Source organism: Coregonus lavaretus, assembly GCF_964263955.1.
Source record: "Coregonus lavaretus genome assembly, contig: HAP1_SCAFFOLD_2993, whole genome shotgun sequence".
Classification (NCBI taxonomy): domain Eukaryota; kingdom Metazoa; phylum Chordata; class Actinopteri; order Salmoniformes; family Salmonidae; genus Coregonus; species Coregonus lavaretus.
In genome coordinates this window covers 40,934-55,624 of record NW_028161283.1, presented here as the reverse complement: position 1 = coordinate 55,624, position 14,691 = coordinate 40,934, and the positions used below count along the sequence as shown (strand labels likewise).

Below are 14,691 nucleotides of genomic sequence, written 5' to 3'. Positions count from 1 at the left end.
CAGAGAGAGCTTGTTAGGCAAATGCTTAGAGAAGAGTGTCACTCCTTCTCCAGATCAGACAATGACATTGGCTGCATTGAACGATTGAAAATGACTATTTCTCGAAAGGACTCTGAACCAGTCAAGCGCACATACATACAGTGCTCACTGTATCAGGAGATGTAGGGTTACCTTCATGACCTCATAGCCCAGGGTTGGGTTAGGAAGTCAAACTCTTCATATTCTTCACCTGTCGTGTGCGTTAGAAAGAAGGACGGGACCCTCCGGTTGTGTATAGATTACAGAGACCTGAACAGAAAGACATATCCCGACCGCCAGCCCATCCCGAGGGTCCAAGACATCATGGACAGTTTAGGTGGTAATTCCTGGTTCTCCCTCTTAGATCAGGGAAAAGCGTATCACCAGGGGTTCATCTCTGAAGAAAGCAGATCACTGACATCATTTGTGACCCCGTGGGGACTCTATGAGTGGATACGTATGCCATTCGGCCTCATGAACGCTCCTGCAGCTTTTCAGTGTTGTATGGAGGAATGTTTGGAAGGGCTCCGGGATAACATCTGCATTCCTTATCTGGACGACACGCTAGTTTTCAGTAAAACTTTCGACAGCCATGTGAATGATGTGCGAAAAGTTTTGCAGCGTCTCAGAGAGTATGGCATCAAACTCAAGCCAAGTAGGTGTGATCTCTTTAAACCCCAGGTCCGTTATTTGGGCAGAATAGTGTCTGCAGAGGGCAGCAGAGTTGACCCAGCCGATTTTGAAGCAGTAAGAGCATTGAAAGAAATCAGTCCAGAGACTGTGGGCCAGCTCAGAAAAATGATTGGTTTACTCACTTACTACAGACAGTACATCAAATACTTTTCTAGGAGGGCCAGCTGTCTGTATGACCTCCTGAAAGCAGATTCAGAGAAATTACCTGACCACCCACGGAAAACAAAAACAAAGAAAGTAAGTCATGTGGTGCCCTCAAACAAGCCAATCCTGTGGACTGACCAGCATCAACAGGCACTTGTTTCCCTGATTTCATTCAGCCATTTGTTGTACACACTGATGCGTCCCACCAAGGGAGCAGTTCTTTATCAAGAGCAAGATGGGAAGCTTAGGGTCATTGCTTATGGTTCTCAAACCTTAACAGCAGCTGAGAAGAACTATCACTACCACTCTGGTAAGCTAGAATTTCTAGCTCTAAAATGGGCAATCACTGATAAGTTCCACGATTATTTGTACTATGCTCCGACCTTCACTGTATACAGCAATAACAACCCGCTCAGCTACATTCTGTCTACTGCAAAACTGAACGCATCCACTTCCAGGTGGGTTACAGAATTGGATGATTTCCACTTTACAATAAAGTACAGGCCAGGCAGAGAGAACAGTGATGCAGATGCTTTGTCGAGGATGCCACTGGATGTCACTGATGAGAGAATGTTCTGAGGAGCTTCCACCAGACACCATTGCCGCCACGATACAAGCAGTTGAGGTACAGAAAGAGTCTGTTGTGCCTTGGTCACTTTCAGCTGCATCTATGTCAGTATCAGCTGAAGGTGAGACAACCACTGCAACAATCAGCTCGATCCCAAAAGATGGGATAAGAGAAGCACAAGAATCTGATCCAGTCATCCATCCTGTGCTCGATTACAGACTGTCTGGTTCCAAACCGCCAGTTAAAAAGCAAAAGGAATCCAGTCCAAAGACAAAATGCCTATTCAGAGAATGAGACAAATTGACAATAGACAGTGATAGCATTCTGTACAGAATCACTACAGCCCGCAAGCAGTTAGTTCTACCAGAGCAGTACAAAGGTAAAGTGATGGAAGAGTTGCACAATAACATGGGACACCAAGGTACTGACCGCACTGTATCACTAGTACGTGACCGCTTCTTCTGGCCATATATGCAATCTGACATCGAGCACTATGTGACTAAAACTTGTAGCTGTGTCAAGCAGAAAAAGTCAGGCCATGAAACAAGAGCTCCTCTGACAAACATTGTGACAACACAGCCATTTGAACTGGTATGTATAGATTTCCTCCATCTCGACAGATGCAAAGGGGGATATGAGTACATCCTCGTGATTGTTGATCATTTTACACATTTCACTCAAGCCTACGCCACCACATCAAAGTCAGGAAAAACTGCTGCAAATCTCATCTTCAATGACTTTGCCCTGAAGTTTGGGTTCCCCTCCCGCATCCACCATGACCAAGGGGGAGAATTCGAAAATCAGTTCTTCCATCAGTTAAAGAAACTCAGTGGCATGGCGGGGTCCAGAACATCACCCTACCACCCGATGGGGAACGGTCAAGTGGAACGAATGAACAGAACATTGTTGCAAATGCTAAAGACACTAACTGAGACACAAAAGTCAAATTGGAAGGAGTCTCTGAACAAACTGGTTTATGCCTATAACTGCACCCGTTGCGAAGTGACTGGCTATTCACCATTTTATCTTCTGTTTGGGAGATCACCCAGGCTTCCAGTTGATATGCTCTTTGGATTGTGCACAGAGGCAGGTTCCAGTAACCAGCGAGACTACGTGAAGAACTGGAAACGAGGGATGGAAGAAGCATACGCCATTGCAAATGAAAATGCTCAGAAAGCTGCTGAAAGAAGTAAGAGGTACTATGACACTAAAGTTAGGAGTTCAGTGCTACAGCCTGGCGAGCGAGTTCTGATTAAAAACCTGACACCAAGAGGAGGACCAGGCAAACTCCGTAACTATTGGGAAGATCAAATTCACACAGTAGTGAGACAAATGGGTTCAGACCTGCCGATTTATGAGTTGAGACCAGAAAAGGGTAGGGGACACTCCCGGGTCCTGCACAGAAACCTGCTCATGTCCTGTGACCACTTACCTTTTGAGACACAGAAATGACTAATGATGACAAAAGTAAGAAAAAAAGAGACATCAGCCTGCATCACAGCCTCTAGATTCTGATGAAGACAGCGGGATGAATATGACCTTCATCATGAGCCGCTAGAGGTCCCCACATCTCCTACAGTACCTGAGGAGAGGTATGCTGAACCAGCGAGAGAGTCGGAACACAGGCCCCCACCAGTGAAACAGACAGTTGCGGTGCCAGTTCCTGATTCGCTACCAGCACAGCCTCTTGTTGAAAAGCAGCTGGAGGAGACAACAACAGTTAAAGACCTGCCTGCTGAGGAGATGAACTTGCCTGCTGAAATTGTGCCTGATGATTGTCCACTAAGTGCCTTTCCTTCATTAACTGCTGCTACTGAACCGGAGGAACCAGCCTACCAGCTGCCACAAAGAGAGAGACACCCTCCAAGACATATCAGCTATGATCAGCTTGGTATCCCTTCCTGCTACAGTATCCAGCCACAGCCACAGTTGTTCCCTGTCTACCCTGCACCAGGAATGGTTCCATGGCTGCCATCACTACAGCGATATTACCTTCAGCCCCCCCTACATGTATGGACTTCAGCAAACATGAGGCTACAGAGTTGACATGTTTGACCATGGACTACTGACTGATTTCACAGACTGTCACAAGAGACAATTTGGAGACTATGCATATAGATCATTAAAACTCATGGACTGTTGACAATAGTATGAGAAAAGACTGCTTATGGACTGTTTATACAGCTGGTCAACAGATATGGACTGTGAATATAACTTGTTGGTTCTATTTGAACTGTGAACTTTGACCTCTGCTCAAGTACTAGCTTACAGAAGAGGATTTTCTACGTCCAGTGCTTATAGACTGTTTAAGAAGACAATGTTGGTAATGTTGGGACAACATTTATTTTGTCGGGGAGAGTGTGACAGGTTAAAGGAAATACTCATAGCCTGTTATACACTAAAAAGTATCATTAAGTTCATAGTATGTGAGGATCTTAAAATATCTAAGGTTAAAAAGATCATGCATTCAGTACTAGTTCATAGAGATTGATAAAATTCATATAATTGTGTTAGAAAGTTAAAATCCGTCAAGCGTGCAAAGGGTAAAAATTGTAAGAGGAATGTGTAAACGTTATATTGACTACTTTATTTTGTGGTGCCTAATTTAAGGGTAAAAGTGTTAATCTGTGATCTACTAAATGCTCTTAATCTATGAGCCTGAGATCGATTGCTCTGGTCTCCACCCAAGTTCCCGGTGAAATCGCGGTCTTTTCCTCATTACACTAAAGTTCTCAGTGAGGAAACATAACTGTATCACTCGTGATTATTTCTCCCCTTTTTCAGGGGCGTAACATTATCGTATATTTCTTCAGACTGGGCGAGCCTAATTGATGTATACATTCAAACCTTTATTTAATTTCTTTATGTAAAATGGTTGTTCTCGCTAAACTTGTTACCCGCCAATGTCATACTTTCTGGTTGAGGTGTGGTGTGCAGTGCACATTCTCGTATGCGCGCAAGTGAATGGTTGCTCCATGGATCATAGGGTGTGTTGATTCTTTTGGTTGCATTTTCAATACAACTTAGTTTATTCTAATCAAGAATGGTCTATTTTATTTTGGGTAAATTATATTTGCTATGTAAAATTATCCTTACTGTATAGCTGTCTCTGTAGGCCTAGCGGTGAGGTTAGCACTAGCCTACCTGCTAATTCTGAAACAGTGTATTGCTTAAAGGTATTTCAGTGCCAGCTCAATGCTGCTTCTGTAAGCGACTGGAGGTTAATGTGTGCAGACCGGTGTGGTGGTAGGCTACTGATGGTTTCTCGGAACTAATGGCTTTTATGGTTGTCGGTAGATGGAGTACAGCTTCATCTAGTTGTCGCGTCGGGGACAACTGTGGCATTTTAGCTAAGCCTAACCCTAACCCTTTTCCTAGCCTTATTCCGATTCTAGCCATAATCATAGAAGCCATCAGTTGTGAGAAACCATCGGTACCACCACACCGGCACATTGGGCCTAAGCGACTGGCTGTTGATGTGTGCAGACCAGCAATATGCCACATTTCTTCACAAACTAAAAACCTTTTTTTCAAGAACTTTACTTTTATTTTTCATCATTTTTGTACAAAGTTACGATTAGGCTACCATGAGAGAGCTCCTGAAGAAAATAAATGCTACACTATTATTGGAATCCTTGACTACTGGTAAATACCATTTCTTCTACTACTCCACCATCAAAATTCAGTACCATCCCTGGTCGTGGCGGCATACCTTCACAACCTTACAAGAACATAGATGGCACTGTGGTTAGAAATGACCAATATTGTATTCCAAAACATTCTGGGGAAGTACATGTACACATGAATACATATATAATACCTCATAGAGGACCCATATAGCTGCACAATCAAACAGTTCCTCATAAAGATGAAACACTGTCAAAGATTGTATTTATTTTTCTCTCAGAACACTGATTATTTTGATATAAATTAAATAATTGCTAAGCGTCTAGTCTCCTTGTCAGATTGTGATATCATATTCCATTGCTTGAGGGCAAAGTATCTTCTACATTGGAAGCTCACAGTCAGGTTCATATGAATAACACCTGTGGTTAGAGTTCACCACCAGCCTGGCAAGAGAGTTTTAGTCTTTCTGTCTGTCTGTCCATCCCGTGACATTTCTTTCCAGGTATCAGTGTTCGAGAACAAAGTGACTCGTGGCTTTCTCCAGTCACTGCTCATTGGTTGAACGGATAGAAATAGAATCTCATTCTAGTGTTTTGGTTGAAGGTCCTCAGTATCCTTGTTCTGGGTTGCCTGTGATATTTTGGATGAGTTCCTTCACATGCGTAGCCTGCTCTCCTTTCTGGAGATAGCCAAATAGTCCCAGTGTCCTGGAGGAGAACATAGAGAAGTGGATCACTTTTATGAACCTTTTATGAACTAATTGTAAAGGAAATGACACAACGTTTTCACACCATTAAAAATATATTATTTTATTTGTGTAACTATTAAAAGCTTGAAGTTTCGGCTTTCATCAATGGCCTTCATTTGAACTCATGAATAACTTCAGGGTGTGTCTTACCTGTCAATAATGTGATTGACCCCTGGGCTAGGTGTGTGGGTCAGGCTGGCTGGGTTCAGCGTTCACGACTGGTGGGACACTGAATCCTCCTCACAGATAGACACAGGGTCAGCAGGATCTGACACACAGGACACATAATGGTACAAGGTATCAACTGTGTTATAATACAGACTATTCTACAGATCATTTTGTACTTTTTTTTAGCTCAGTAGTGATCTCCCCTTACCTGTCGTTGCCGTTGGCGACAGTGGCCCTATTGCTGTGCTGAGGAGAGGGCGTGGCCGTTCCGCTGCTGACTTCCTGTAGCATCATCATCATACCTGTCTCACCTGGCCCTGCCCTGCAGGAAGAGGTGTGTCCACACAGAAGAGCCACCTCCCCTCCACATACTTTCCCCCCACCTGAGAAGGATACAAGACCAGAAGACAATAATAGCCTATTCTGTCCACATAGTCTCACCATTGACCTAACTTGCTAGACACCAGAAGAAAAATGATTTTGGAGTTATGAGTTATTGTGTATGTTCCCTCACAGTGTACGTTGTCATTTCCCTTGTTCCTTATACCTGTCATGAATGCGTTGGGGGATGATGGCCGGCCCCTCCCCCTGCCGTATCTGTAGTAACCACAGCGCAGCAGGCGGGCATAGGCGGACCTAAAGTCTCTGTTTAGGGCAGCATAGAGCAAAGGGTTCAGAGCTGAGTTGATGTACCCCAGCCACTGCACCACGGGGTAGGCTGCTGGGTAGTTCTGCTCCTTCAGACCCATAATGGTAAACAGGGTGAAGTAGGGCAGCCAGCACACCACGAACACCCCGATCACTGCTGCTAGAGTCACTGTGGCTTTGTGTTCCCGTAGAGCCACCGCTGTTACTGAGGTGAGATGACGAGGGGCTGACGAGGGGCTGTTGTTGTTGTTAAGGCTGGGGCGTGCATGGATGATGCGCCTGGCCTGCGCCCGGGCGATGCGGAGAATACGGTGGTAGGTCCAGCACATGATCAGCAGGGGGAGGTAGAAGGTTAAGGAGGCGTCCACCACAGCATACGACGGGTTCAGCTCAAAGTTACACTCTGTCTTGTTGTCCCCCTGGTCGCGATTCTGGACGCTGCCGTCCACAGTGTTCCAGCCCAGGTGGATTGGCAGGAATGACACCGCTAGCGACACCGCCCACACCAACGCCATAGCCAAGGCAACTCGCCTCGGCAACACCAGTGAGGAGTATCTAAGGGGCGCGGTCACGGCCAGGTAGCGGTCCAGGCTGATGGCCAATAGGGTGAGGATGGAGGCGGTGCATAACATAACATCCAATGAGATGTAGATGTTGCAGATGGTCGGCCCCAGCGGCCAATTGCTGAGCTGGAGGAGGGCGGAGAAGGGCAGGACAAGCATGCCAAGCAGCAGGTCAGTGATGGCGAGGGAGACGATGAAACAGTTGGTGAGGCAACGGAGACGTCGCGTGGCGCAGACGGCCAGACAAACCAGGACGTTACCACACACTGTCAGCAGGATGAGCAGGGACAGGAACACACCTAGTATCACCATAGACAGCATCCTCACTGGAGTCCCAGTCCCAACCCTAACCCCTGCCCTACACCCAGTGCCAACCCTAACCCCTGTCCTACACCCAGTCCCAACCCTAACCCCTGCCCTACACCCAGTCCCAACCCTAACCGCTCTCTTACACCCAGTCCCAACCCTAACCCCTGCCCTACACCCAGTCCCAACCCTAACCGCTCCCTTACACCCAGTCCAAACCCTAACCCCTGCCCTACACCCAGTCCCAACGCTTACCTCTGCCCTACACCCAGTCCAAACCCTATCCCCTGCACTACACCCAGTCCCAACCCTAACCCCTGCCCTACACCCAGTCCCAACCCTAACCGCTCTCTTACACCCAGTCCAAACCCTAACCCCTGCCCTACACCCAGTCCCAACACTTACCTCTGCCCTACACCACTGTGGAGTCCTAGTCCCAACCCTTCCTTACACCTAGTCCCAACCCTAACCCCTGCTCTACAACAACTCAGTCCAGACTCATGGATAAAGCCTTCAGAGAAGATTTATGTGGGTGTGGCTGTATCCATACTGATGTACATGGATGGACATTCATCTCTGTGTTTGAGCTATTTTCCTTGGTATGTTTGTGTATATTTCATATACATTCATATATCAGATTGTATTGGTTTCTGGATGGATAGGTCAGTGTATCACAGGTCCTCTGAGTGAAGGAGCGTTGAGGAGGCTGATGGTTGGTCCAGTGTGTGATGATGGGCTGTAGAACAGCTCCCTCTGTTGGTGGCTGGTCCACACTGCTCCATATTGTCCATATCACTGAGCTGGCTTTCACATTCAGGTCACAACTTCATCTAAAAACACAGAGCAACAGAAAGTCAGACAGCCCCAAAAAACAAAGTAACATGGCCTTTATACTGCAAGGAGATACTATACCGAGCTACTTACAAGTGCAGGTACCTCCACTATCAGAAAATATGAAGCAAATCAAAGCAAATCATGGTTATATGGCAGCAGACAAATATTGCTAACTTGCTAAGCTATCAAGATTAGTGAGATGGAAAATGAGGGCAGCAGTTACACATGTCTAGTGGTGGAATATTCAATAAGAGAGACTGATAAGATAACCTGTGTGTGTGTGTGTGAATGTGCGTCAGTAAGTAGCAAGTGGTGTTTGATCTCCCTCCCTCTTATGCTTAAATGGACGTTTGGGACACACTCCAGGTTTGGAATGCTAGAAGTCTAATCACTCAAACAGCTTAACAGAGTGGTAGAGGGGGGTTGGGGGAGAGAAATGGGGGAGCAAGGGTGGGGGAGAAAGATGGAGAGGGTAGAGAGGAGGGGGGAGCGAGAGAGAAAGGGGAGAGAGAGTAGAAAATAGAAAGATATACAAAAAGACACGCCGAGATTCTGTTTGCCTTGACTCTGACCACAGATAGAAAGGCACCAAATTGAAGACATATCTTCAGACAGACTTATTTCCCAGATCCCCCAAACACACACGCATTCTCACACACACTCTCTGACTCATCCACTCTTTGTTTTATTGGAGGACTCTTGGCAAAGCTTCCTTCCCATATTGTATGTCTATATCTGGGCAGCCCCCAATGACTATTGCTGGCCTGACATACCCCCACTCCAAACTGCCTTCCCACAGACAAGGCAGAGAGGGGTGTGTCTGTCATTTATTTTTTTACCATTATTTAACTAGGCAAGTCAGTTAAGAACAAATTCTTATTTACAATGACGGCCTACACCAGCCAAACCAGGACGACGCTGGGCCAATTGTGCGCCGCCCTATGGGACTCCCAATCACGGCCTGTTGTGATACAGCTTGGAATCAAACCAGGGGTTCTGAGATGCAGTGCCTTAGACCGCTGCGCCACTCGGGAGCCCTACAGTACATCTGTGTGTTTAAAGAACTATGGTGCTCATGTTTCTCTATGTGTATTTCTGAATTGATTTGACTTCGGTATCTGATAGGTTTGTGTGGGAATTTGAGAGTGTAAGTGTATGATATGATTGTCTAAAATATGAATACAACACCTCAATACAATATAGAATGTGATGCGGACAGTCGGACAAAGATGTAAACTGACCCACAATAGCTGACGTCATTGACACGTATTGTTAGTCAGACCTATAGTAGTAAGACACAAAATGGCTACTCTCTGTGATACACAGAGGATCAGTCACACCTCCGGTCACTAGTGCGGATTATGATTGTGGTCCTCTGTAGCTCAGCTGGTAGAGCACGGCGCTTGTAACGCCAAGGTAGTGGGTTCGATCCCCGGGACCACCCATACACAAAAATGTATGCACGCATGACTGTAAGTTGCTTTGGATAAAAGCGTCTGCTAAATGGCATATTATTATATTATGATAACACAGGCCAATACTCTTTCCCGTTTCCCACACTTAGAAATAATGAAATAATGTCTGTTGCGGATTGCAACTTTGAGGAAATTGTTGGTGTGTCATGCAGAGATTAGTTTAAATGACCTACTTAAGCAGAATGTGACCTGTTTTTGTTAGATAGACTTGGCCTTTGTCCCAAATTGCACCCTATTCCCTACATAGTGCACTACTTTTGACCAGAGTCCTATAGGAACCCTATGGGGCCCAGTCAAAAGTAGTGTACTATATATGGAATAGGGTGCCATTTGGGACTTAGGCAGTATAATGAGACAGTATAATTAGTGTTTAGTCTTTTGGGGAGGTCTGTGTATGCATTGTGTCACAACACTGTGACAGGCCAAGGACTTATGCTAAGTGGAAGTGACCTCACATTACCTTTTAGATTACCTACAGTCCAATTCTCTAGACCTGATTCTACTTGTGTTATTTCAGGACCATTGAATGGTGAAAGGACTGGATGGATTTGAATCAGTAGTTTTAAAGGAAGCAAAGGAACGATTTATCTACCTAACCATCCCACTGAAGGAAGACATTGTAGCATAGCAAGATGGAGTCCAGCCAAATAGTTTGAGCAGCGTTTTTCTCTCTAGAGATGGGCCTGGAATGACTTATGAGACTATTTCATGCAGTGCCTAGACAGAATGATTGGTGAGATGCTTTGAATACCAATTGCACATTTATGTTAGTTTGATAAACAGCTGTGTCTTGACAAGAGATTTGCCTGTGAACTGAGCCAAATGCTTTTTTAATATAAAGTGAACGTTCACATACTTTGTTCTGTTCTGTGTGACCATGAGCGATGGACTGTGGAATTACAATGAAGATTGAAGAGGACCCAGAGACAGACAGCCACTTCAGACAGGCAGACAGACACACACACGTGCGCGCGCATGCACTCCCAGAGCAGGCTCGTAACAGCTTGCCTTTGTTACGTCACAGTCCTGCCCTCGGTCAACACCAAGCACCTTGTTGTAGCTCCAATGAAGGAAACCTACTGAACACTGTGCTAATGGCTAAGGCTAACATCCCAGTACACAACACACAGCTGCCACACAGAAACAGGGCACTTCAACCAGCATTTACACAACAACACTCAATGTGAATGGACATGTAGTCACACATGTCTATACAGTGACTATCTGTTCATATTATCTCTCTGTTTCTCTGTCTATTTCTGGTATCAATAACAAGATACAATGAGCTGAAACGAGCCACCTACTATTTCCCACAAGGCAGTTTCTTGTCATTCTTGATAGCTATATGACCGTTCAGAATCATAACAACTCACACCTTCCGGCCACATCGATGTGCGAGCATAATTTTTGTAACGTTGTCAGTCAACCCGTCTATAGCACAGTGTTTCCCAACTCCAGTCTTCGAATAGCCCCAACAGCACAATACTTTTTTGCAGCCCCGGACAAACTCACCTAATTCAACTCATTGAGGGCTTCATGATTAGTTGACATTTTGAGTCAGGTGTGCTTGTCCTGGGCTACAACAAAGATGTGACCCACCGTCTCTTTTTACTAACACATTGCCACACTGCTTGTAACAACCGAGAGTGAGAACAAAGCAGACAGTGGGGGTGGGGGAAGTGACTCACGTTCCAACAGCGGAGGCCTTTTCAAAATAAAAATCCCTCAACGAATGTGGCGACTCTTTTATTTTTTTCGTATCTTTTTTCTTTATTGGGGGGACCATTTTTTTTCAGACACACGTCACAATGAACCCAAACCACAATGAGACACACGTCAAGGCTATAACACATCTTCCTCTGACAAGCAGAACTGTTTCGGGAATCATGAAACGCATTTCTTAAACAGTCCAAAAATACATGTGACCAGGGGCGCAACTTTGGTTTTAGAAGTGGGGGGGACATAATATATATATTTTTTAATCCAGTCGGATAAACACTCCAAACAACCTACCCGACCGCTCGAAGGCGTCCGCATGGTCCTAAAGCACACCATTGCCTCGTTTTGTATCACATTCCAATGATAAAACTGGGGGGGGGGGGGACAAAAAGTTGCGCCTCTGCATGTGACTAGTATAGTCTTTAGTCCATGGTGAGTGAGAGACAGCATGGTGTTGGGAGACACTACATTCAAACCTCATCCACAGGCATCTCTGTGTGGCCCACATCCTCTGTGGTCAGTATGAAAATGTATGCACTCATTAACTGTAAGTCGCTCTGGATAAGAGCGTCTGCTAAATGACTAAAATGTAAATGTCTATTAGAAACTATCATCAATGTGTCTGTATGTGGTCAGTATAAACATATGGGGATCCGTTAGCCTGGTAACCAGATGTGGTTGTTTTTGTTTCAGCCAAATCCCCTCTATTTCTGCTTTTAACCAACTGAAGTAGAAACACAAACAGATCTGTCAGGTTTCACTCTATAGACAAATCATCCACTCACACTCCCTCATTCTCAGGTCCAGAGAGTTGGTGACCTCTGTGTCATTGTGTTCCCAGTCACGTACAGGCTACATGTACACTGTATAACAACAGTGCATGTGACTGGCTGAGTGAGTTGAAAAGACATTCACAGAGGTCAGTCTGGGACAGAGTCAGAGTCATTTTTGGTAGCTTATTAATAAGCTTCAGAACAGATCACTTATAAATGGGCTTTTGAACTCGGTCAAAACAGGTCTTGATAGTAAAGGCATTTATGTATTCAGCTCCTGAGGAAGTGCTGTGGTAGAGTTGGAGTATTTGTTACCGGAATTAAGTATAGATTTGAGGTCACCTAGTACAAATGTACTCACTTGTCACTGACATTGTAATAAGAGAACGTTTAAAACTCACCGCAGTCTCACTGGTATTCCAACTCCTGTTCTGTGTCAGCTCTCTCTTCTCTCCTCCTCTCCTCTCTGCTCTAACGTTACTCTACTCTGTGAGACTGGATGGGAACCAAAGGCTCTTTCATCATGTGCGTGCGTATGTGTGTGTATGAGTCATTTTCTCTTGCCCCCCTTGTTCTCTCTCTCTCTCCCATGGTTAATAGACTTTGTTAACAACTAATAGTCTTCCACTTGCATATAAATACAATTTATAATTTAGTTTCATACCTGTTCACACTGCATGCTAAACAATCTGTCCTCCAATTAGGGAAGCCTTTCAAAACAAGATGCCAGTTAGCATACAGATCTGAATTAGCCACTGTACTTTTTTTAAACTCACCCCAATGCTAAGGAAGTTAATTCGATGGTAGCTCTCATGCTATCCTTCTCTGTCTCTTTTCTGACTTCCTCATATACAGTAGTACACTACTTTTCACCAGAGCTCACCATAGAGTGTCATTATTTGAGATTTGCCCCAGGACTCTTGAGGAGGACTGGAGTGTTCTTTACTGGGTCATTTTAAGGAGTCTCAGACAGACCGCGGTTGTGTATTTTTACTGGTATTAGATGGTATTTTTAGGGCGAGAACACGTAGCTTTCAGAGTTGGCAGAGTTGTTCTGTCGGGAATCACTTTACTGACCCTGTGTTAAATCTTTTTATTTGGCTCTCTTTTTCTCTGTCTTGCATTCCCTATCAATCTTTTATTCACCCTTTTCCCATTTCTCTTTTACTCTATCTGTCTGTGACTGTTGCTCTCTCTCCCACAACTGATTTTGTATCCAAGTGTCCATGCCTCATTACTCCTGCTTACATATGGGTTCACCTACAAACACACATCTCTGTCCCCTGATCACCTTACCTAACGACCTGTCTCCAGCCCCACCAGACCCCACACACCTGTAAGCTCCACCCTATTTTCTCCTTGTGAGTCGCATGGTTTCTGCCTCCCTCCTGTTATCAGGTCAAGTTGATAACGTATCATAGTACGCACACACACACACACACACACACACACACACTCACCTTTGAAAGCTGTGCTGAGCCCCATAGCTCGGAAGTCACCTTTCCGTGGGAATGGAAGCTTTTAACTTCTGTTGTGATCTATTTAAAATCTCCAAAACTTCCAAATGTCATCTCCTTGGTTACTTTCCACAGAAACAACATGACAAATCAGCTGCTTACTCAGTTAAATAGTGGAAACTTCTTTGAAGTGGTTTTGCGAACCTTGAAAAGTCTACGTTCAGAGTATTTGCACAAAACTCATGAAATAATCACATTTCCTTATATCTGTTAGTGAAGGCTTTATCTTACCAGATTGTAATGTTGAAGATGGGTCAGACAGACAATTTCCTCTTTTACTGCCACAATCTGGTTGGTGGTTGGGTGTAGTAGGCCTATAATTTCACAATCTAAGAATGAGGATGAGGATTGTGAAAGCTTTCACTGAAACTTGACAGTAAATCTAACATTTTAGCAGTGATGCCATTTCATCAAGGAGATGCAGGAAGTTGAGCCAGCACTTGCCCAATGATTCTGGGGGATTGGGCGGGCAGAGTTAGAGGGAACTGATTGCTCTGTAGCATAAACTGACGAGGCAGATGTTGGCTAACCAAGGAAGTAATCCAAAATTAATCAGATTACGTTACTCATTTTGAGTAATCCAGTGGATTACTTTACTAATGACCTTTATAGTCATATAATCTGTAATCAGTAACTGATTAGATTTTTTAAGTAAGCCATCCAACCCTGTGAGTGCGTGTGCATGTGTGTGTGGATGTCTGTTTTTGTAGCTGTGTGTCTTCCTATTTAGTAAAATACCATGTAAGGCTAGGTACTGTATATGTTAAAGTTTTATAGATTCACTTTAAAAGATGAGTTTTACAGGAGGTCCTGGCCCCATCCTGTTTAACTCCAGATTATACAGTGAGGTATATACATCCAGACCTCATAACAGGATGAAACAGTACAGA

General features: G+C 44.7%; 1 protein-coding gene across 1 annotated transcript; it reads right to left on the bottom strand.

Annotated features, from left to right (window-relative positions):
* Nucleotides 1-4,953: 4,953 nt before the first annotated feature.
* On the bottom strand, nt 4,954-7,552 carry LOC311120859 (histamine H2 receptor-like). The gene is made up of 4 exons (XM_084195420.1): nt 6,514-7,552; nt 6,175-6,349; nt 5,949-6,066; nt 4,954-5,757 (listed from the first exon to the last, which is right to left on the bottom strand). The coding sequence occupies exons 1-3, from the start codon at nt 7,496-7,498 to the stop codon at nt 6,057-6,059; spliced, it is 1,170 nt and encodes a 389-aa protein (XP_084051546.1). The 5' UTR covers nt 7,499-7,552; the 3' UTR covers nt 4,954-5,757; nt 5,949-6,056.
* Nucleotides 7,553-14,691: the final 7,139 nt, after the last annotated feature.

Coding starts and splice junctions, on each gene's coding strand:
- LOC311120859 (XM_084195420.1), bottom strand. CDS start 7,498: ATGCTGTCTATGGTGATACTAGGTGTGTTCCTGTCCCTGCTCATCCTG. Junction 6,350..6,513: donor CCCCAACGCATTCATGACAG/GTATAAGGAACA, acceptor TATCCTTCTCAG/GTGGGGGGAAAGTATGTGGA.